The sequence below is a fragment of the Parus major genome, chromosome 9 (assembly GCF_001522545.3).
Source record: "Parus major isolate Abel chromosome 9, Parus_major1.1, whole genome shotgun sequence".
Classification (NCBI taxonomy): domain Eukaryota; kingdom Metazoa; phylum Chordata; class Aves; order Passeriformes; family Paridae; genus Parus; species Parus major.
In genome coordinates, this window is record NC_031778.1 from 10,103,509 (window position 1) to 10,128,856 (window position 25,348).

The 25,348-nt window shown below is 36.0% G+C and overlaps 1 protein-coding gene across 1 annotated transcript in view; it reads right to left on the minus strand.

The window, feature by feature from the left end:
• Positions 1–25,348, minus strand: part of DNER (delta/notch like EGF repeat containing) — a 111,718-nt gene that overhangs the window by 60,797 nt on the left and 25,573 nt on the right. The window contains exon 2 of the mRNA XM_015638206.2: positions 6,572–6,868. Coding sequence (XP_015493692.1) covers positions 6,572–6,868 — 297 coding nt within the window. The remainder of the gene's footprint in view (positions 1–6,571; positions 6,869–25,348) is intronic.

Consider the following 25,348-nt stretch of genomic DNA (forward strand, 5'->3'; position numbering starts at 1 on the left):
AATTTCTTGTTTTTTCATCTCAAAAAGCTGTTCTCCTGTTTTTACCTCCTAGTGGGGCAACAGACAAATTTGCATGGTCTTGCACCCAGAGCAAAGTGGGGCAAATTAGTCTGGAATTAAACAGAATATAGGAATGCGCACATAATTCTTGAACTAAATAAAAAAGATGGATACAAACTCATCCTACAGCAAAGATCAGTGTTTAAAAGTAAAAAAAACAAAAAACAACAACTACTAACATTTTAAACATATTTGAAAAGACATTATGGAAAGAGTGAGAAAATGAGTTTTTTGAGAAAAGCAAGGCTGTTTTCTGGGGTGGTACCCCATGAAAACTGGCATGGTAATTAAGAAAACCTTTTAGTTCTTCACTAGGACAGAAACTGTCATGACAAATGCAGTATGAGGAATGGTCTTGTAAATGCTAGTTCTTTCAGATTTTCTTCCAAGGGATTTCATATTAAATTTCAGTTCAATAAAGCAAGTTTCATAATGTGTAATTCTGGCTTTTCTGAACATATAACTACTTTTGTATCAGAATAGGGCCAGCAGGATTTATTATCTTCTGACCCTGTAAGTGTGGCAAGAGGTATCCCTTATTTTCCAAGAAATATAACATGTTTGGCAGTCTTCCTTATGCAAGGGGAAAACAATATAGGAAAGAAATAATAAGGAAAACAATATAGGAAAGAAATAGGTTAGATCCTAACTAGAGATTTTGGACAGCTGTCGGCAAATAAAAAGTGAAAAGAGAAGTAGGAAAATAAAAGGACACAGAATAGAATCATAAGAGAGGGATCTAATACTATCTACTTATTGTCAAAATGTCAAGCAACAAAGCAGGATCATTTCTAGCACAGAAATTGAACTCAGAACAAAATTCTAAAAGGAAAAAAAAAAGAAAAAGCAGTTCCAGTACCCTTGCCCTGTAGCACAGAAAAACTACTGCTTCTGACAAATCTGGTGTCATTTAGCTTAACCTCCACATCACTGCACTTGTTTCTTTTCAGATGGGACAATGCTTGAAAGAAAACAGGAACAGAAAGAAAATCAAGGTTTGCTTCTAACGTATCTCACCAGTGGGAGAGTAAAGCAAAAGTGTTTAGAGTAGGAGTAGTGCCTTTCTGAAGAACACCAGGGGGAGACTGACAGACTGCATCCAAAAACAGTATCAGATGAAGAAGGCTTACCAGTTATCATAGCACTGAAACCTGGTGTAAGGAGGGCTGCATATCCACCCAGCAAATTCTGTTGCTGGCAGTCTGTTTCTTTGCTCATCTGAGCAAGAGTCACTTTGTAGAGTCAGCATCCACAGCACCAAGAGGATCCAGCACATTCCAGTGCACGGCAATCCTCCAGATAATGTTATTAAAACTTTGTTTTTCTGTCACATCAATGCCAACATCACACCAAGAGACAGATGCATCTGCAGGCAAAGGAGGCCCTCTTACACAATGACAGATAGATTACCTAGATTATTTATCAGTAAACTGCCTTTTCATCTAAAGCTGTCCACCAAATTCACTGTCAGCTTCATAAAATCTGACATGCAGTTTGTACTGGTTTTGGCTGGTATGGGGTTAATTTTCTTCACAATAGCTTGCATGGGGCTATGTTTTGGACTTGTGATGAACACGGGCTTGATAACAGGGGATATTTTAGTTATCACTGAAGTGTTCACACAGCAGCGAGGCCTTTTCTCTTTCTTAGAGTGCCCTACTGGCAAGAAGGCCAGGAGTGCTGAGAGAACACAGTGGGACAGCTGATCCCACCAAAGGGACATCCTCACACCACAGGAGGTCATGCTCAGCAGTAAAACTGGCAGTGGGGATTGGAAGTTGGCCAGAGCTGCTGCTGCTCAAAGAATGTCTGGGAATCTGTTACTTGGTGGTGAGTAATTTGGGCTTTTTGCATTACTTGTTTTGTTCAGGTTTCTCCTTTGTTGTTTTCTATTTCTCCTTTTTTAGAATATTAAACTGTGTTCATCTCCCCATGACGTTTCCCCATGAAGTTTTACCCTTCCAACTCTCTCCCCCATCTCACTGGAGGGGGCAGTGAGCAGGTGACTGTGTGAGGCTTAGCTGCCTATCCTCTGCTTAGATCACAGCACAGTCATTCAATAAAGATTACCTCCATGAACAATTAATAGCCATTTATTTTTCCAGAGTGTATGGAACTGTTCTAAAAATAATGGTAAACAGTATGTAAACAAGTTCATTGAGAAAAAATTCCACATAGTCAAATCTTTGCATGCAGTGAGTGAGCTCAGGTCACTGGAGGGTAAGCTGGGACACAAACTTCAACCTAAGACTGTCAAGTCAGCTACAGATATTTCTACACCAAAACACTGAAAGGCAGTAAACACATCAGGCTTTTCTCTTTTTTGTCCCTCTCTTTTTCTCTCATACTCTCTAGGACTTCAAAACAGGATGATTCCTGAAGGAGTGGGTAAATGAATCCAGACTCTTTTCAAAAACAGCTCTGGATAACCAAAAATCCTGAGTACACCCACCAATATAGCTACAGAAGAGAAGACCTTCAATATCTCAGTGTAATTGCACTCACTAGAATTTCTGTCTTAAAGAGCTTTGATTTTAGGAAACATAGTACTTATGACTATCTATTAAACATGATTTAGTAATAGAACATAATAAACTGAGGTTTATATAAATTTCACATAAGTTCTGTTTAAGCATATTGAGCTTTTAGAGATAGTGTTTAATTTAGAAAATAAATATAATAAAGAGTAGCACCTATCCAGAGATGCTTACATCAAATTCTCTAAGAAGATGGTGTTCGTATATAAACAAAAAGATCCATAAACTGATATTGTAGAGAAGAGAGTTAGTGAAGTTACAGATTTATCCTAGAAGAAAGCTAATATTATTCTACCAAAATCTGCTTCCTTCATTCTCCTGTAAAATATCTTTTTCTCAGAGTAAAAGAAAAATTATAGAGATTTCCTAAACAAATCTTATATACAGTTAGAAGAGCTGTCCTAATTCAAAGCAAAATTACACACATTCCAGCACTTTAACAGCTATCACAAGAAGGAATGCCAAGAAAACAGGGTAAGAAAAGGGCAAGCACATACAGTCCAACCTTCATCCATTTCCATGTCAAAGATTTTCCTAAGATGCCATTTCTAAGGATCAAGTTTCTATTCTGTATTTAGCAATCTCAAATGGATCTCTCCTCTGCTTTTGTTCAGACTCTGTTCTGTTCCTCCTTCTGCACCCATACCATACTTTGACACAAAAAATGCACAAACATTTAGCAATACACAAAGTAATCAAGAGTTAAAGGGTCCTGTTTCAAGAATTATTCTTAGGGAATAATTCCATTCTGCCATGACTGCAGAGCAGGAACTCTTTCAGGATTTTACACCTGATTCAGCCCCACTCCTTTTAAAGGCTTGCAATTTACTGACTAAGGACACACGTAAAACCAATGCTGTCCCCACTGCAAGGGGAATTAGAAGTTTATTGTAGCATCTAATCATTAGTTCCAAACCCTTGAATCTGAGCACAAAATTGTAGTATAAATAGAAGGTTAGACTAGGACTCACATGCTCAGCATTCTAATTTCTGGCTGTGCACCTGGCAAATCACTTTACTGCTCTGTGCTTCAGCATTTCAGTCTGTAAAATGGGAATAATACAGCTTAATACAGCTGATTTCCTTTGAAAAGAATTTCAGGTCTATTATGAAAAGCTGTATATAAGAGTATGGTACTGCTGTTCTTACAGTTGATTTTGTACACTTTTTGAAACCTTTGTTAAATCCATTAATTGAGTAGGATTAATGAGATGGTTTCTTTTTCCCTCCATTACTGGCTAATATCTCTTATACACTGCAACACAAAAGATGATTGAACTGGGGAAATGTGGACTGTTAGTTGAATCTCTCTTACAAAGGGAACTGGTTGCCTCAAGTGGGAAAAATAATTATTTTTCAATGGATGAGCACAAAGATAAACTAGTATTATACTAGAGAAAATCAACTGAGAGAAAATATTCTTGCTTATGACCTGTGGTTTTAGTCCTTAATCTGCACATCAAGAAAATACTAATTTCTTATATGAAGACCACTCTAAGAAAGGAAACTGGATCCAAAGACATGTATGTTACCTAGTATACTGTATGTTACCTAGTGGTACAGACACTAATGATACAGTTCATTCCAGCAAGCAGTGCTAAATGTATTCCTGGTATCCAAGGAATACAGAAAACCTGTCCAGCTGTAAGCACACATCACGGCTCTCCTAGACAGATTACTTCTTTCAGGTGTTTGTTCTTTGAGCTCCTAAAACCTCTCAGAAAAGCTTTCATGGAAACTTCATGCTTGCAAGATAGTGAGAGCTTTCATTTGGAAAGAGTCTGGCAAAATTTCTTTCTGAGACAAAAGGATCTGATATAAATTCACTTCCAGTATGAGTATAGACTAATTTGTAAAACGGTCTTGTAAGATTTATAAAAAACAATCAACAACATATTGGTATTTGTTGTCCTCTGAATTGCAACAAAGATCAAAACAGTGCATTTTTGAAATACAAAACCTACAGCTACTTTATTCTCTTCCTTTTAAAAGAGCAAAGAAGGATCAAGTTTTGCAAAATTTTTACAACTACAAGGAAAGGTACTGTTTTTTTGTTATTAACACGTTTTACTTTTGAAACCTCCACCAAAGAGGCTTTGGAGCACAGACCTTCAGGCAAATCAACTCTCCTTAGTTAATACAGATCAGATACAATGTCCTGAATCAGCAACTGAAATCTCCTTGTTTCAGATAATTATCTCTCTCACTGTGACTGCCAAAGAACAAGGTAGAAGGTCATTATGCTGCACTGGAGAACTTGTCAAAAATACAAGACCCATCACAGTATATTAAAAACATATCAACACAAGCAATTTTGTAATAGGATAGCAAGAATTTCCCATGCTAGCGTTAGTCATGCAATAGCAATTGATAACCTATCTGTATTTCTCACGTAACAGAAGACATACAGAAGGGTGAATTTCAGCTCTTGAAATACCCACTTGTCAATGATCTGTTTTTGACTCAAATTCTTACTGCATCTACCTAAAATGCAAACCAGGCAGAAATGTACCTTATACAGCACCAGACCACAGATTGAGGAAGACACACCAGGGAAATCTGGTACAGGGAAGAGCATGCCCTTAATTGATCAGGACATATGGACCACCCATGCAGAGATGAGACTGCATTTAAACTAAGTAATAAGAGCAGAAAATAGTTTGTTTCTGCTTCAGTGCTCTCTCCAAACTCCATCCTTGGTGCCTGACATATGTTCTATTGTAAAATAAGAGATACGGGAGATGGAATTCCAGGAAATAAAGCTTTATGCTCCAGACATTGCCCACCAGCACTCCCACTGAAATGAAATAAAGCCCTGTAAATACTTACACCTCAGCTAAAATCAGAGTGTTGTAACACACCAAACATATATTTTAAATAGGCTGATTCTACTTTCAGAAAATTAAGTAAATTTTACAGTGGAAATATCAACAAACTCATTTGGGCTAGCAAAGAGTGATGAAAAATAGACTTATTCCAGGATTAAATTCCTACCTGCTCACTTTCTCATTATGTAGTATGTTAAAACACCTCAAGAGAATCAAATTCTCATTCAAAACATTTCAAAAAAAGATACAACTGGCATTTTACATATTTATTCATGAATAAACTGAAATAAAATTATATTACAAGGCCTTCTCCATAAGAAAAAGATGTCACAAATATTCTAATTCTTTGCCGACAGAAATTAAAATATTTTTTCGGCAACAAGTTTCATCATTCCTAGCACTTGATATTAAACTGATCATTATTTTAAAAAGAACTTGGTTACGTTTGATAGGGTTTTTTAACTTTGGCAGATACTTGAGTCAATGCAAAACATTTAAGCGTATGAAATAGGGCAGAGTACAACATAGTGTAAAGCAAAGGTCACATTTCATAGGGATCATATATTCTGTGCTTTCCAACTGTAATTTTACCAGACATTGTTAAGTTCTGACAGAGATTTGTTTGTAAGAGTTACAACAAATGTTTAAAATTTAAACATTTAAAAGTTTCCACACTTGTCATTGCATCCCTAGAGTTGTGCCCTGTGCAATGTATTAACTACCACTTTTAATCCTCAAGTAACTATGTTTTCTTAATAATGCAGGAACATGTAGCAAAAGGTGATTATAACAGCAAATACCAAAATATATTAAAGGTATTGCTTTAACTTTTAGAATTTTCTAAATTTTTTTGATGTTTGGAGATATGGTGTCACACAACTGACTGAAGAAACAATATTATCCCATTTCAAAGAAGTATCTAATACAACACATTAGCCAACTTAAGTCCATTGTTAAGTCCATTAACTCATATCATGGATCAAATGGGTTTTTGTTTTAATTTTACCAGCATATTAACTCAGGGCAGAGATCATATCTTCAGTCATCTCATGAGGACTTCATGAAACCATGCACAAATGCCAACACAAAAATAACACTTTAAAGTCTTTTTGTCTGTGAATTTTCACTTTGACAGAATACTCTCACCTCTATTTCATCCCATTTGAGGTCCACAACTCTCTGTCCTGCCTTTGGCTGCCACGTAGGCAACGTCACAGTGGCTCTTGAGCGGGGCAGAGCAATGTCAGGCTCCAGGGTGGACGAGGCCAGGCTGCTGTGCCGGGGTGAGGTGGCCTCTGTCCGTTCAGAGGCTGCAAGGCTGTGCAGTGAGCGTTCACAGTTTGTTCCCTCAAAGCCTTCACTGCAGAGACAGAGGTAGCCATCCCCACTGGTGCTGCAGTTACCATGGTGACAGGGGTTGCTGGCACAAGGATCTGAAACAAACTGGAAAAAACATATCATATAGGTCAATTACTGATTATAAAGGATTTATTTCTGAGTTTTAAAAATACCATAAAACAGGATTCTTTCCCCCTACTGTATACATCTTCTGAACATATTTATGAACCAAACTCATCTTTGATGTATCTTCAAGGAGATAAATTCAAAGGATTAAAGAAGAATACAAATTAATCTATATTAACTACTTTCCTCAGACCATTTATGCTAATTCTCTGTTGCCACATTCAAGCAAAGAGATAAACACAAAAAAGGAATGTGGCCATCATTCATTATCAGGAATTTTCAAAAACAGACTTAAAAGAGTAACCTAGTCAGAGAGAACAGATATATTGGAATTTAAGGGAGTAACAAAAATAGGAAAGGGCACAGCACTTGTACAGATCAGCAGGTTATGAAGCAGTTCAGTGTGGTCAGAGCTAACTACATCACACAATCCTATTTGTGGACACAACTTCCTTTGTAAAAGAGCTGGGTCTTTTATGTACACTTCATTTTGTGGACAGCAGTTCCAGAGTCCAACTCATTTGGGTGCTGAAAGCTTTCTAACAGGAGGTAGAAAGCAGAGGCAAAACTGTGCCTGTTTTTAAACCAGCATTTGTAATAGCATAGGACAAGGCTAAGATCAGTGATGTAGGAAAAATGCCTTTAATTTCTATCTTAAATTTACCTACAGCTATTTTGTAGTTTCCTATGTCACCACTGACTTTCAGATTAAATGTCTTCCCTTTTCTATGTTGAATTTTACATCCATAATGCATTTATAGTATACATCTACAAACTCCTCAAGTTTCATCTCTTGGAAAAATTAACTGTACTTGCCCCAGTTCTTTGGGGAGGACAAGCCCATCCCTCCAGACACATGTACATTTTTCCACCTGGGACTCCAAAGTTTAGCACTGCCTTTTGCAAAAGCATCAATACTTTTGCTTGTCCTGGAATACTGAAGACATGCTTGCCTCAATGAGAGCTAAATCACATTGCTGGCTCACTGTCATCAACCAAGACCATCAGGCAGCTCCCTTCACTTGTCTTCACATCAAAGGGAAAACACATCACTGGAATCAGACATTTCCTCAACTTTAAATGTAAATTTCACCCAATGCTCCAGTCCTAAAGGTTACTCCATTCTTTTCTGTACAATATTCCTTCTCTTCCCTGCATAAGCAACACTTCATATTATATTTCTCAGTAAAGCAACACAGTTATTTAGTATTAAATATTTGTTATAATTACCTCAAGAATTACATAAACCTTAAATATCATCAATGTAAAAAGCAAGTATTAGGTTTACACTAGGAATTTTACTTTCCCATTAATCTAAAAGTCTGGTGTCAGGGACACTAAATCCTAATATAAACCCTCCTTATATAAAACAATACTATTATTAACCTCAGCTGGAATTCTTTCTTTAGCTCAAATTTTTGTATACCCCAGACTCTGTAACAGTTTTGGACAGAAAAGAGAGGAAACATTATTATGAAAGTTAATTTTGGAGACAGTCAATGATGAATGTTAGATTTTGTCCTGACTGATGTAGGAGGCTTAGAGGCCATAGAGGACAGTCCAAAATATATAGTCTATTAATTTATCTTGTGGTTTGGTCACAGTTCAAAATGTTATTTAGTTTGCTTGAGGACACATCTCATACATATGAGGTGACACAGTAGACATCAGGGTCAAGCTCTGACTCTTTTTCATTTTTAACCCTCAACTATATGTCAAGTTTATATATACTTGACATAGACAGGAAGTATGGATTTACATGTTCAGAAAGGCCTATCTCCTTAAAGTCTCTTTCTCCTGCAAATCAAAAGAATACCTAAGTTCTCAAACAATTTCTAAATCTCTTCTCAACAAAATGATATTTAAGTGACAGAAAAGAACAATTTTCAGGAAGGAACCAGTTTTGTTCTATGGTTTGTCAGTTACATTTTAAGCTTGCTCCACTGCCAAGTGACAGAGATATTCATAGAAATTTTCTTTTTCTTTAAGAGTATTAAAGATAAAATATGTTGACATCTGAACAAAGCCCAGTTCAAAAATTTGCAATAGTTTTTTTCATATTCTAGTTACTTGGACTAGATCTGAGTTTCAAAGAACTGCAGATTTCCTGTTGTTGGATAAGCTCTTTACTCATGCTTTCACAATAAATCCAAATTCAAAATAAGCCTATTTTCTGTTAGTAATTCAATTGTTCTTGTCACACCTAAAATGTTAAGGGTATTATCTGCAAACCTAGTAACAAGAAAGAAAAAATAATGTTTTCAATCACAAAGGACACCTCCCCCATTATTGAATGTATCCATTCACTCCATAAACACAACAATAAAAAATGCTGTGTGATCCGTGCTATTTGATGCAAACTGAGTTGAGCTTGTTTGAGTGGAAAGAGATGTGGTTAATTATTAAGTCCTGCTCAGTACTGCCCATGCCATTGAAGAATTTGTGCTTTAGGAACCACCCCTACCCTTTCAGACATAGTGGAAGTGACAATAATTAAAAAGGTTTAGATTAGATGAAAAATAAAAAAATATTAATAGACTTTGAACTTCAGCCATAGACTTCCTCCAAACTTAGTTTTATGAAGCACTTCACAGGATTTTATCATCATTCTCATTCCTTAGTTACTAGTAATTCAAAAGCTCATTTGTCTTTCAATAAAACTATCAAAACAAATCAATGTCCTTTGTGTGTAGGTTTTCTGCTGAACTAAAGAGTCCATTTTAATTATCAGATAAAAAGAGATAAGCAAATAAAAGTGATTAATTTGGTTGGTTGTGATGTTTCTGTGGTTTCTTCGGTCCTCACCAAGGCAGCAGCAATAGTTAGCCAAGTGATCTGAGAAACATTTTGACACAGCATGGCTACATCAGAATTAAAGCTAGCAAAATTTCAAGGCTTAACCTTCAACAAACTGTTGAAGCTCACAATAAAAAAAAACCCAAATGAAACAAAGCAAAAATGGAACAGAACCAAAACACCTTGGTCTTATAGCCAAGAGCTGAAAGTAAGTATACTGCAAATACACAATTACAAGCTCCCTGTTGTGCAGGTCACAGCACATTCAGAGACTGCTGCACAGAGGAAAAAGGCAGCAAGTAACACAAGTCCATACAGTGAATAAATACTAAATCAGTGTGATCCCTACTAAAAAAAACAGGGTTGTTTTAGGTACAGAATTTCCCTAGTAACTATTAAGAAAGTATATTCTGTATTTAGGCCTCTTGTTTTCATTGCATTTTTCCATTTAATAGTCTGTCTGTTTTTATAATACATCTCTTTACAAAATAGGCACAGCCAGCCGTTATAGCTGACAGAGCCAAGCTAAAAGCATAAAATGTATTTGCATGCAATTACTATTCCATGTGCTTGGACAATTGTAATCCCTGAAACATTTTTCCAATAGAATCCTAAGACAGATGCATACCAAGGTGCCCTTCATATCATAGTTAATTTTCCAAAGGCAGACTGAATACAGTATAATATAAGCTGGGCTTGTTTAATAATCACACTCACAAACATGGATTGTTTGCCAGCCAGTCCAATTGTTTCCTAAGTTCAATATAAAACACTGAAGGATGTAAATCTGCAAGATCTTTCTGCCAGTACTACTTGTGATGACACCAATTTGTCAGTTGATGCTCATTCACCTTCTCTTCAAAGTGGTTCTACTTGTTCCACCTGGAGACAGTCCAGGTAGATTCTCCAGAGAGCTTCAAAAAATAGAACAATAAGTCTAAAGCCAAGGCTACAGATGAGCTCCTAAACACTGCCAAACCTGTCTTCCACCTGCAATGCTCCTCTTAAATGTGTTAGTACAAAACTAACTTTTGGGTCAGTTTTCACTGCTGTTGTCTACAGCCACAGACAATATTACACCAGCTTGCAACTTCAGTAAAATATGGAAAAAACCCCTCCTGTAAATCTAGTCCTCCTAATAAGAATTCAGCAGATTGTTTCAATTCATTCTACATAGTGAATGTTAACCTGTTAACAAAGCCAAGCTGCCACAATGATGTCAAGGCTGGTACTTTGCATATGTGTCCAGGAGCACTCACTACATCTGAAACAGCCTGCAGATATTAAAAACTGACATAGTCCAAAGTTTTCAACTTTCCATGGCTCCCCGAGATAATTTCTCCAGTTAAAAGGTATATTGTCATGGTTCTCAAATATGTAGAGTCATTCAAGTGGCTGGGACTTAGGTAGTTTCTTCATGTGTTCTGGTAAAAAGAAATCTTAGGAGAAATTTAAATCAGTTTTGCACCTACATTGCTGAATTCCCCAATACATAAGCTAACAACTTCTCTCCCAGATGAGATCTTGGGAAGATCCACCACATATCACCAGGATCAGACACACCAGTTTCAAGATTTGCACGGTACATTAAAATGATCAACTTCTGAATACTTCAGAAAGAAATTAATTAAAACCTACAGTCTAAGCCATTATCTGCTTTTAATAAAGTAAGGGGGAAAATATTTTTCCTTTCAAGCACATCTGAAATATCATCTATTTTTGCATATGCATCAATTTATGAAAAAGAGATGGAAACACATTTAAATCTTTTGCTTAGCAATGACAATAAAGATTATCTAAAAATGGAATCTCTTTGAAAAAATTTGTTCAATTATATCCAAAACTATTATTAAAATTTATTTTAATTCAATCCCTGACACAGTGAAGCTGTAAATTCCATTACATCTCACATTAAATATTAGTGCTAACTAAGAAATGAAGAGCAAGAAAAAAGACAAATTTAAATTAAAAAAAACCCCAGGTGTTCCAAATAGTATCCACAGGAAAAGCACTGAGATGAGTATATCAAATAAATGTGTTTTCTTCTGTGACTCAGTAGAACTCAAGGAACATATCTGGGTTCAATTTCTGGCTCTCCCAGATACATCCTGTGTGAGCTGAGAACAGTCAAACACCCATCTCTGCCTCTTTCCAACTGTAAAATGGAAGATTACACTTCCTTTCTCACACTACCCATGTTGGCTGGTTAGAAAGCAATTTTTTTTCAGGATGGGAACCACAGAGACAGAGGCAATAGGAACTCTCAAGCAGCACTGAATTAAAAATAAATACAATGGAGAAATACATCCCTGTAGAGCAAGGCTAAATCTGTGACTTGCAGCCGTTCAGATTTGTTCCTTAGTCTTTCTTTTTTGCTTTTTTCTGTGGCCATTCTGGTTTCTTCTGAACACTTCTTTGCTCCAATGAACAGAAGCGTTTACAGAATTATTCAGCAAACTTTAAAGTTAAGAAAAAATCCTAAGTTACATTAACTCTTCTAACTAACCCATAATAGACAGGAAAACCATCTTAGTATTGCATCTTTAGAGACTATTGTTCTTCAAAACAAGATTTGCTTCAAAATAGATGCACTGAAGAATTCATTCATTTTCCAGCTGTGCCCAAACACAACAGAAATAAAAGTGGCTGAAACACTCTGATTAGGAGAGTCAGGATGAAATGAGAGCTTTTAGTCACATGGGGATGTAAAAATAGAACACAATCAACACCATGATCACACAGGTACCACCACCTCAAGTGGCTGCTCCCCAAAAGCTGCCTGCCACGTCCTTTGTGTGTGAATTTAAGGATGCTCTCCATAAGTGATTCTTCTCCCACACACACCAGGACACAGTGACACACTGCCTGACAGGGACCAGAGCCAGTCACAATCTGTCAGAAGGAAGGATGTGCCATGGGCAATGAACTACACCTGTCTGAGACCCGAGTATCAGGGATTTCATAGAATGGACACAACTAAGAAAAAGTGCTTTACACAGAGGTCCTGCAACCCAGAGCTATCAGGGCTTTCTTTTCCATCCCTCAAAACAGTGTAAGCAGGACAGAACATTTCACTATGACATAAAACAAGAATTCAGCAGCTGTCAGCTTCAATCATTAGGAACTAACTACAAGCTATGAGACAAAATTGGGATTAACCAAGATTTAGAAGGCCAAGGCCAAGAACTGTATCATAGGAAATTAGAATATAAGCAACTTCTTCCTAGAAGTAAACATTTACTCTTTTCATTTAGCAATTCAACTCTATACCCAACCCATGAGAAAGCTATCAATAAATCTAATAAAGTGTAACCTTTATTAGATAATTCAGAATATGATCCTTTGAAACACCATTAACAATGAGAACTTTGGATTTCTTCCAAGCTGCAATTCTCATTCCATGAGTTTTGAATATTCTGAGTAATGAAACTGCCAGTGAATGTAATAAATGGATATAAAACATTTTTTTTACTTCAGTGAAGCAGAAAAAAAATGCCTAAAGAAATTGTCTGTTTAATTGCGAACCAAAGCATGGCTGCCCAAATCTATTTGAAAAACCAGCAAACATAACAAGGCAGAATTTGAACAGCATGATAGATTTTAAAAACAGAGCTCAGCAAATGGCTGATTTACCCTTGTGTAATAAGTTACCAGACACCAACTGCTTTGCTCTGCCTATCCTCAGGCACATTCTTACCTCAAGGTATCCTGAAATAACTGCAAAGTAAATTGAGATCACTTTCCCTCTCCCTCAGTGAAAGGAAAATATCTGCTTCACACTAACCACTGAGAACTGTCAGATGTCAGCATGTACATAAACAATTATTGAGAAGCACCTTACTTTTTTTGTCCGCTTTTCTCATCAGATTATTTTCAATCCTTTTTTAAAATATGTATTTTCCATTCTCCGGTTGTAAAAGGACATTTAAATTGTTTGATATTTTTATAAACACAGCAGATTTAATGTCACATTCCAAGTAGACAAGCTAAGAAGTTTACTGCATTTTTCAGCAACACCCATAATCAGCAAAGACACTTTTTCAAAAAGCCAGAATGAAGTCAGGATGTCTATCCCAAAGATGGGTCAACTACTTAAGACAAAGGATCTAAGAAGTACCAACAGATCTCTGGAGATCAGCATTGGTGTTTTTTTACCACAGAATCATCTCATTTTACGTTCAGTGAGGGCTGGCACCCTGCTCTAATTGTTAGTTGAGACCCCAGTAGTTCTCTCATTACTGGTGGCAAAACTAGGGGTAATTGTGAAGGCAAAGCATCACATATGTCACAGTGGCAAAATATACTTGTTTGTTTAGATCTTATGCTATTACTTCATTATTAAAATATCACATAGTGAAAGAATTATTAATAGTACCTTTATTCTTAATATTGTTTTCCCTTTCTAGAAGAAATTTTTCTTGAGCAACAGTAGGGTGCACAAAATATTTTTATGATAAGACATTAAAATATGTAATTAGATGAGAATTCATAACATTTTTTATTTCTACACTGAACTAGTGCAAAGCTGAAATTAAGTAAATATGCTCCCATATAATATTATTCTAGAATACATTAATTGACGTAAAAAAATTATGAGTAGAATTCTATAAAAAAACCCACACAAGCAAGTTTCTACCTTACATGCAAAAGATTTTTTAAAAACATTTTGAACAAAAGATTTATTAATTGCAATAAATAAAAGATGAGATTAACCATATGGGTCACAGGCTAATTTAAGGTTACTAATATAATTTAAAAATCCTTAAGTTTTGACATGAATAATAATGAGATCAGGACTAGCACAGGCAGAAATACAGTCCACCTATCTTTATGAAAAAAAAAATCCCAAATGATCTGCTACCTGAATTTTCAAAATTGCTTAAGGAAATTACTTATCCTACTCAAAGTAAGATGATCTTTAATTCCTAAAATTTGAGCTGTTTGAAAAGCAGTAGTGTGCTATAATCTCTGTACAGGAATGTTGAGTTTTTACATGTTTGTTCAACCTTAAAAATATTGAACAAAACAGATTTGAGCTTTTTCTAGAAATCTAAAAATCAATTAAAAATTTTACCTTCTTTACATGAACAAGCACCCAGGTCAAAGATCAAGCCTATACAGGTGCTCTAAAGTGACAAAAAGTGCACAGTGTATGCTCACACTTAATTATCTACAAGACACAGCACCCTTCCAAAGTTCAGCAACAGAACAGCAACAGCATTCTCATTTTCTTTAGCATCAACATCAATCAACCTCAAGACACAAATTCATACAAAATAGACTTCATTAGTTCAAGTTCTCAGGGCATTTCTTGATTTCCAAGTCTGAGGCTTCTCACTTTTCTAGGTGAGATACAGCAAAATAGACATGCAGTTCTTATAACAAGAGAAGGACTAAATAACACAGTGAGCTGTGCATAGAACTGCAGCTGAACCATCAATAGTGCATGAAAAACTCAGCAGATGTGACAACTGGCTACTCTCAGCTTTTTGGCCACAAGTGGCTGTGAAAATAGGAAAAGATAACAAACACATCCATAAGGTTGTCCATAGGAGATGTGACATAACCAACAGTTCACTGATGTCACATATTCCAAATCAAGTCTGAAAAAGACAATTAAAATTTGGGGAATTTGAAAAGAAGCAGTTGCTATCATTTCAAGCCACAACACATCAAAAAGAGACATTTTGGCAGCTGAGGGATTTGGCCATCAATAAAACAACAAATGCTTATGCACCAAGTCAAAGAGATGAGCATGAGAAGGGTCTTCCAGCACTTTCAAACAACCAGCATTCCTGCACTGCATCCAGCACTACTGACAGCACAGTAGATCACAGCTATGTGGTCTGCTGATTTTTTGCTCATTTCTCATACTTAAACATCCTGTCAGATCCAAAGTTAAAATACTGTCTAGTTGAAGAAATACTGAAAGAAAGATGAAAAAAATTGCAAATCCATGAACATATTCTCTCAGTACACACTTCTGGTTTTCTGTATTGGGTTATGTTACTCCCCATGATTTCTATTTTAAAAACTCCTTTATATAATATATATTTGATTTTAATCCTTTGGACTCATGATTAGAATTCCAAGACCCAGCTACATTTTTATATGGTTATTGGTTAATTAATATTAAATCAACTGCCAAATACACTTAATTAATACACCTAACACACCTGAACAAGACTTTGCATCTGACATTTGCAGGAATGTCAGATCTGGTATCTACAGAGAGCAGTTGAAAAGAGATGCCACTGTGAAGAAGCTGATTTCAGCTCTCTTGTTGTTACAGCAGACAAGGATTCAAAGCCTTCCTTTCTGGATTAGGAACCTAACATTTATCTGGTCAAAAGTGATATTTAATTTTAAGACAAGGCTGAAGGCATCTTTATCTTGCAACAAAGCACCTACCCACACATAAAGAGTGATGTCCAAAGAGTTTCAAATCAACATCCACTTCCTCATCCCTGAAGAACTTACCATTTTACTGCAAAAAATAATTGGATTAAATATTTGAACAATGTTGGGATGGAGATAGAAACCCAAAATTTCTCTGCTCCTCTTAGCTTAAACACCATCACTCACTCATGTTGGCTCTCACTGCCATTGTCATTGTCCCTCTCTGTGAAAGCACTTTCAACTACAACATTGCACCTCATATTTTATGACAGCGTAGGTGAACTCAGTTACTTCACAGCTAATACACAATAAATTGTTAAGGTATGAAAGCAGCAGCATATGCCTGAATATGAGAGAATAAGCCAGTCTGCAGATCCACAAAATAGGTCTTTACATTCAGTGGTGAGGAGCAGTGCTTCTTTTAGCCTCATCTGAAATACCAATTTTTCCCAGTCAGTAGAACATCCTTCCTGGGGTTATTTTTTTAAAAAAAAATTATCTTGAGGTCCAAAAGGCCTTCTAAAATTGTATTAAAATAAATTGGATTATTATTTTCTCCATGCCATCCAGTAACAATTGCTCAGGGTTTTGTCTTGCTAGTCTATGTCAGCACAACTCCTCTCATGCTAGATTTTGATTATTTTCTTTTATTTTCAGCTACTCAATCACTCTCAGACCTTCTGGTTATATACACTTTTTTTTTTCCCCTTAGTGCAAAGAAATGTGCCTCCTTATAGAACAATTCAAAAATCTCTAGGTCTAGGGGAATTTGGTGCATAGCCTCCCTCTCTGGGACAATTTTATGCAATCTTAGGTCTCCTGAAGCAAGTTGCAGGGAGCCTGTCATTATAAATAGGGGAATTGCCTCTCAGTGTGTTCACTGTCATGTCAGAGATGTCAAGAGGAAACTTGTTTGTTGTAAGATGTTCTTACTGGTGTCTCCAAGATGCCATACATACTCATTGTTCAACTTGATGAAAGACACATGGCAGAAATGGTAAAGTGAGTCAAGGTTCAGCCCAGCAACAAACTCATCATCTATCATTTTAAATCTGCCCTAAAGATCACAGCTTTTACCAAATGCATTACAATATTAATGAACAGTTCCTGAAAGAAATGACAGGATTTGTGCCCCTTCTACATGAAAGGGCACAAATGAAGGGGCCCTGTCCCTACAAGACATAAATCATTTTAGGGCTGCTTCTGCCTAAGTCTCTCTTTCACTTAATAAACACTGGTCTAAACACTGGAATCCATGAAATAATACTGTACAGCCCATTTTTCTAGCACTGTAGAAAGCAGGGCTGTGACCCAAATAAGCTCTCCTATGAAATCTGTTCTGAGGTCAGCTATCAAAAGACATCAAACTACATTGTGGGCATACTGTCATTTTGCTGTCCACTAGAAACTCTAGAAACCAGAATGGGTTTTAAACAATACCATTCTACAACTTCTGTCACTTAAATTTTTCTTTTGATGGTTTACCCTCATTAAATAGTCTGTATCAGGACAAGCTGAAACCTGAAACAAGTCACAGGTCATTACCCATATTATTTACTTCTCCAAATCCATTGTTACTCTCTTTGAGTAACTTCAAATCTGCTGTTTTAGCTAGTAATACCAATACTAATTTATCCCTTCGTGGTTTGATGCTATGAATTAGACTTATAATTTTCTGATGCAATACTTCATAGTATCTAAAGTATCTTAAGAGTAATAACTAACCATAAATCTGATTAAAAATTAGTGATTTTATTATATGTCCCTACACCTTATCTTGTGATATATAGCAAAGGCATTGCTCTTCTTCAAATCACTTATGATTTTGGAGACTTGTGTTTGAGAAAGAGGTGAATGAGCAAAGTCTGAGATATTTAGAAGCTGTTTCATACACCTCATTTTCATTCAGTATCCATTTAGGATGTGAAGAGAGAGTATCAGACATATGGGTATATCTTGGATTTATATACTTGCACTGCAATATTTTTCTGCCCTTTTCTCTGGCCCTTTCATCACAACAACCAAAATATTAAAAACAACTTTTAGACAAATTCTCATTTGTTTGGATACTATATATAACTGCCCATCTATGTGATCCATGACTCTCTACTCTATTCAAGGCTTAAATTGTCCTGGCTGGTTTGGACACAGCCCCTCTGAGGTTCTGCATGTCCCCACTCCCTGAACATCTGTACCATACCCTATAGTGGTGAGCCATGGGAGCTGTGAGGGCAAGGACTTCCAGCTCTGATCACAGCCAAGTTTTGTATAGTGCACAAAGGAAACAGCAGCAGAACTGCATTTCCTGCAGATCACTCCAGCAGCCTTTCACCAGTTAGATTCCTACATGTTAGATGTAGGCTTACATTATTAATAGTTTTCTGTATATTTCTTTTTTCAAGTTTAATTCCTATAACAAAACATTCGTTTTTGGTGGTTAACATCAGTGCTTTTGAAAGGCACTCTCCTATATCAATTTATGATATAATAGATAGCAAGATACATAAGACTGTCTGAGAGCACTCCAGAGGCAAGGAGAAGTGTTTATTGATATTATTTTCCCCCAGATTATCAGGTTTCTAGGGGCCGAAGCACTTATCTCCTTTTGAAACAGCTACAAGAATTCAAGTGAGTATTTCCTGGCACTGTAAAAGAATTCTAGGTTATTTCTGAGGTTATGACCCAGCATATTGCCTCCACATCATACATTAGTGAGGCACTTGGACACTGTCACTCAGAATTCTTAGCTTTGATACAAGTGTTAGTCACAATATTAAAAATGCCACTTCTCCTATTGTAACTGTATTGAAAGATGGTGATTCAGGAAACATCTGAAGAGGCAGCCAAACATCAAGTCTAGAAATAGCAGAACAGTCTAATACTTTTTGTACAATATCTCTATCACTGGGGGCCCACCCAGCCCAACACAGAATTCAACTTGTCCCTTCCATGTATTTACATCACGGGATGAGATGGCAACTTTTGACAAATGCCAGGCTTTCATAAATTATTGAAATTACACACACACATCTTGCATCAGCATTTTGTCCTTGATCTTCAGCAAACACATTTATACTACAACAAACTTCTTTTAAAATATAGGGAAAATAGAAAAAATAAAAGGTAACAATTTTTAATTTAGTGACTAGGTACATGCAGGTTAAATGTCAGTCCAGTTCTGGCAGTCACACTCTGGCCCTCAATGGATTCAGAGAACAAAGTGAAGTCTGCAAGCCAGAAAAGTTTTAAGGGATCTTCTTGTTCTTGTGAATTAGTATTGAATTTGGAAACAGATTGAAAGGTAAGATAAAAGCAGGTGGCTCATGCACAAGCTATGTGACATTGCTTTGCCAATATATTTCCAGCTTGGTTTGTCACACTTCTGTTACTTTTCTATTATCCATTACTCAAACAGACTGCGTATTTGATGAAGACATTCAGGAATCATTTCTTGCACACAAAAATGTCAAGTAAGAACAAAATAATGAACAATTTCATTTTAATTTATGATCTGAAACAGAACTTGAATCTTGATAAAAAGCAAAGGAACAACCTGAATTATGACTTCCTTGCATTACAATTTTAGTCTTGTATGGAACACAGTCAATGTTATTTATGTCTGAAATGCAACTAAAAAAAATGGTTATACTAACTGAACAACCAACCACAGAAACCCCTCCCTCATAAACCAGTAGATTGGCAGCAAGTAGTGCTGTAGGTGTGCCTGTAATCCCTTGCTGTGGTACCTAGCACATTAAAAATAAAGCCATTTTCCACCACAAACATGTAGAGATCTGCCAGATAAATATTTGGAAACTGAAAGGCTGATATTACAAGCAGATTGAAGCATGGCACCATCACATCCCAAATTTCTTTAGGGTATGTTCCTTCTGCTCACTCTTTGATTGCAAAGACAGAAAAATAAAAGCAAAGCAAAGCAATGCTGTTTTTAGATAACAAACCATCTGGTAAAATGTCTACAATAATTACTCTGTTTCCTTTACAATAACTTTCCATATGTTGGTAACTATTCATATTTTCTTGTCCCACAATATAATCAGCTTGGAACTAAAAATGCAATCTAGAGATCTAAAATTGGACTTGCATTGAGAATTTAGGATATACCCTACTGCAACTGTACTTATTCTTTAAATAGAAAATTATGCCTGTGATTTAATACGGTTCTTCATCACCAATTCTTATTAGATTTCAAATTGCAATGGTCTTGCAAAACAAAGCACTATCATATATTCTTTCTTTTTCTCTCTCTCTTTCTTTTTAGATACAAGCCAGCATATCTATTTCACCTATTTACCTGCTCTGCTTATAACAGAAATATTGAAATATTTCCAAAAACAAAACTCTTTTTATCTCCATCCCAGTAGACATATCCTGTATCTTCATCAGCCTTTCTGTGGCCAAGATTTACAACCCAAGAAAAGCAAATGCACTGAACATATTTTACACTAATCTTAACTAACTCCTTTTCTGCTCCCAGAGAATACATCAACACTTTTTCCTTGTAATTTTTATTTCCAATAAAGAGCTCTTACCAAAAAATGTAATGACTCCATATTACATATGACTACACCCCACAACCTATGCAATTTTTCCTCTGAATTACTAATAGATACAATTATTAGCTTGTCAGCATTTTCCAACTATATCAAACTCACCAAGCAAAATGTGTCGGTCCTATTTACAAACCCCACCCAACTAGTGTAAAATATTTTTATGCTGAAGGAAAACAGAGCTTAAATTGCTAGTTAAGAACTACAGAAACAATCAAGCCCTTAGACAGAGCAAGCTACCTATTGACAAAGCAAGTAGTAAGATACTCGGTGACATGACAAGAACGGTAGTTTAAATTCTATAAGAAATACTGACACCCTACAACTGAAGCAATGCATGACACCTACCTTGTTAATATTCAAGTGCTTGCATAACTGGATGACAGAAATTCTCTTGATTTAGCATCAAGTTTTTTCTCTATAACTTGTCAAAATATGACAAGTTACACCCCATAGCAGCCAGCAGAACAGAAATGACCTAACAATGCAAACAACACCCCTGAGGCTGAGGAAAGAAATACTGGTAAAAATACATCTCACATTCTTTAAATACAGTCTCCAAAAATTGTAATGAAAAACTCAATACACCTGGTAAATCACAGGAATTTAAAATGTACGTTTGCACACTCCATAATACTACAGATTCTCTGATCTTTGCAGCAAAAAACTGAACCAAACAGGACATCGACCTTAATTTTTCTTACAATCAATATTTACCCACAGGCCAAAAGCCAAGCACCAGATAGTGTGCATTGGCATAATGAAATTGCATTAGGGATGGAAGGGTTAGGAGTAAATAAACTAAAAGACAACAACTAAGGTTGCTGTAAAAAAATATTTGAGGGGAAAAGCAAAATTTGAAAGAGAAACAGTTAAAATATAAATTATTTCATAAATACTAAACATATGAACAGCCTAGTTAAAACCAAACATAAGTTCCATAGATCACTTCGTTCACTGTGTATTATTGTCATCTGCCCTAAAAATTGTGGTTTCAAAAAGGCATCAGAAATTTTCCTGGTTTTGCTATTTCTTACAGCAGTGATAGCTTCCAAAATAATAGCACAGTACATAGCAAGTTGGGAGGTAGGGGGTGGTATTAGAGAAAATTCCCTGTGTAAGATTCATGGGGCAGTAGCCCATCTACTTTTTATAATGCAAAATAAAATTTCTTCTCTTTGGCATTCAAAAAAGATCCCTTCAGCCTGAGATTGTTAGAAATGAGCCACATTTCTGTGATTTAATGTCAGTCCATCCTATAAAGTCTCTCATAGTCTTACAGTGGAAATCTGCTTAACTGTTTTAAAAATGTGGCTTTATCTCTATGCAAGAGAAGGGGGGAAAAAAGAATCACACACATGTGAAATATGCTCTGCTTGTCCAGTGGCAAGAGTGATTGAGGCTTATCTTCAGCATGAGGTATTTCTATCTTACAATTGATCTTTCACTGCATCAGCTCCATCCATTGTTCCCTTTCTTACCTTGTTGCATTCACCCTCCTTTCCCACATTGATAAAATGTGAGAATGTCACATTTCTCTGCAGTGCTTGTTGAACTAAGTAGGAATTTACTCCTTTCACAATCCTCTTAGATCTACAGAATACATTCCAGTGTGTCTTGGTAATTAGGGAACACTCTTAAGCGAAGGTTTCTTCTCATAAAAGAAAGAAGGTAACTCATTCTTGAGTTACAAACTTTCATTTCAGACTGTGCCTGCTGCAGGTCACAGCTTTGGTCCTGTTTTAGCCAAAGAACTCCTTACTCTCCCCACCCCTCTATCACTCAAAGCCAAGTTCTTAAAATATGCCTTTGTGGAAATGCATCCCTTTTTAAATACTTGCTATAACTGCCCAATTACATATTGACAAACTCTGATTGTGTATAACAACATTTAGGCACAATTTGAATTTGCTCCTTGAAATGCGAAGCTTATATTTATCAATTTTCTTTTAAAGAAAATGCAGCCTATCTTCCCTAAGAATTTCTTACAGATAAGATGGAACAATAGTAAATTCAATGCTGGTTAAGAGAACTTTATGCATAAAGGAAAAAAAATAAGAGTGTTTGTCTATTATCTGTGCCAAAAAGTATTCCAGCTTAAAATACTTTCAGATTTTTTATTTATTTTACTCAGAGCCCTTAAATCTTAAGAAACACAGAAAATTATGGAAGACTTTTTGTATTTACTTTATAAACAGAAGTGGATTTACATTTTGTTGCACTTTTTTTGAAGTTACAGTAACATTTTGAGGATAAGCCAGAAGTCATACATAAGTGTTGTAGGTTACAACACATTCTTAAATTACAGGTAAAAACAAAATAAAGTAAAAATTTGATAGTGGGCTCTGCAGCAAACATTTACATCCAAAACTCGATATTCATTGGCGCACATTCCCATCATTTCCTTTGTTGAAATCTTCCACTTTCTTCAGATCCGTTTGTTTTCAGTGAATATCACAATATTTAATTGTGAGTTTTATTAACAGAAGCACACAAGTATCAGAATTCACCTCTTATTGTTGGTGTATCAGATGCTTATAATTACACCACACTGAGTTTCTGGGCTATGCTCAAACTCTTTTTTTTATTCATATAATGCTAAATCAAAGTTTAATCCAAGCCTGACTTGGCCTGTTAGAGCTACAATCAGGACTTATTTTACTAATGAATAATGCTGAATTCTATTTAGATCCTCTGCTACATGAATCATCATAATTTTGAAATATCTCAAAGGTGAAAGAAAACCCTACAAATTAATTATACTGCTAATCCATTTGCTAGGCAAAATCCCCTTGGTTCTACAGAGATTTTTTCTTACTCTCCAGGATATCCTTGGCTGCTAAATACTACATCTCTAAACCAACAAGAAGGTGCTTAAAATGAGGGAGAGGAGGAGAACATCTCCAATAGTCAGTCTTCTGCACAGTGATTATACCTGCAAAAATTTTAAATATTCACTAACACTTTTTCTACCTGGATTCTATGGAAAAACCTGGCAGGCACAGAGAGCCTCTGCATTTTAAAGTGTCTGAATTCATGAACTTCACAAATTGTATTCCACCCAGAAAGGAAAGCCCATAAAGTATATTGTCTTAAATCCTAACTGAGGCTTTGTTAATCAAACTTCTGGATTAAAAGTTTTACCCAATTAGCTCCCTATTAAAAGATATGGTTGCTGAATTTTCACATTTCCTTTCCAATTGCTTCCTCTTATCTGATCTCTGTCCTTGGGTCCTTGTGGTGACCTATATAAAATGATGAAGTCTCATTATCAGAATTCTGCAGCACCCAGAACTGGCTGTAATTGATGAAGCCACAGCTGGAGCAAGAGCCTGTAGATGTAAAGTCAGGCAGGAAGGTGTTCCTTTGAAATAAGACAGAAATGGGCTGTTCTCACCAGGGCTTTGAAAACAGGGGTTGGTAAAAATGTGAAGTTCTATTATATAAAAATAAGGATGATTTAGGGGAAAAAAAAAAATCTCAACTTGATACTTTTATCTGCCTAATCTCTTTCTGCCCATCCAGGCAGTCATTCAGGAGCACCGTCCCTCACAGATTTCATGTGCTTACAAAGGAAGAAAAAAAAGCAAATGTAACTTCTGTTGACATTGTGAGTACAGAAGGGGACACTTCACACCCCATATAAAAATTAATGAGTAAGTCTAGTCACAGAAAAGCCATGGAATTCCTAGAACTCTGGAAAGGACTACACAGACATCATCCAAAAAGTAGCTCATGAGTTATCTTCGATCACTACTTCACATGTCTTCTAATAAGTGGGCCACCACCATTCAGCAGAACAAGCACAGCACACCACAGAACATTTTGAGTCTTTGAGAGCACATAAAATTAATGTGAGCATTACTTTTATTTTATTAAGTGAAAGCAAAGTGGGAAGACAAAATAGTGCCATCATCCTACCTAATTCTCTTGAAATCTGGAGCACACTTGGGACCTGCATTGTGCATGAACTACTTTCTTTGATGCATCAAACATGCTGATCTTCAAGTGTTTACAATGCCAAAACCATCCAGTCTTGCTGCCTATATTTTCTCTCCATCGTGACTGAACTTTAATATAAGGAGCTCTATTATCAGCCACCACAAAGATGACTTTCCTCCAAGTGTGAAGGAAATTTCCTCCAAGTGAAGGAAACTTCTGATGAAATATCTCCAAATTCTTTCTGCTCTGATTTAAAAATTCTTTCATTTTAGCTATAAAAGGTTTGTTCTTTAGGCTTAGAATTGATTATTGCTGTGATGATTAATTCCAATTTTTATGAACTCCCAGTACTGGAAATTCTAAAGGCTCTCCAGGGTTCTGACAGCAGTGGACAATTTTCCAGAATTTCTTAGATTACCTCCAGTATTTAAGTGTCTATAAACATGAGCTGCCTTATTTGTGCATGAATGTATCTTGGCTACACCTGACAATAAAATCTCCAATTATATGCACTTCCATTCAGAAGCCATAACAAAGTTTACCCATATTAAAACACCTGGGGTTTTCATTAAATAAAGTAAAATAGCAAGATTTCTGTCATGTAACACTGACTTAGATAGAACTTTTAGCCCTGCCTATCTATAATCTAAGGGTCATAGCTGGGGTTAAAAGAAAAAAAATTACTTGAATGATATTTTAACATGTTCATTGTTTCAGAACAAAATAGTACTGACAGCAACAACCTAAAAGC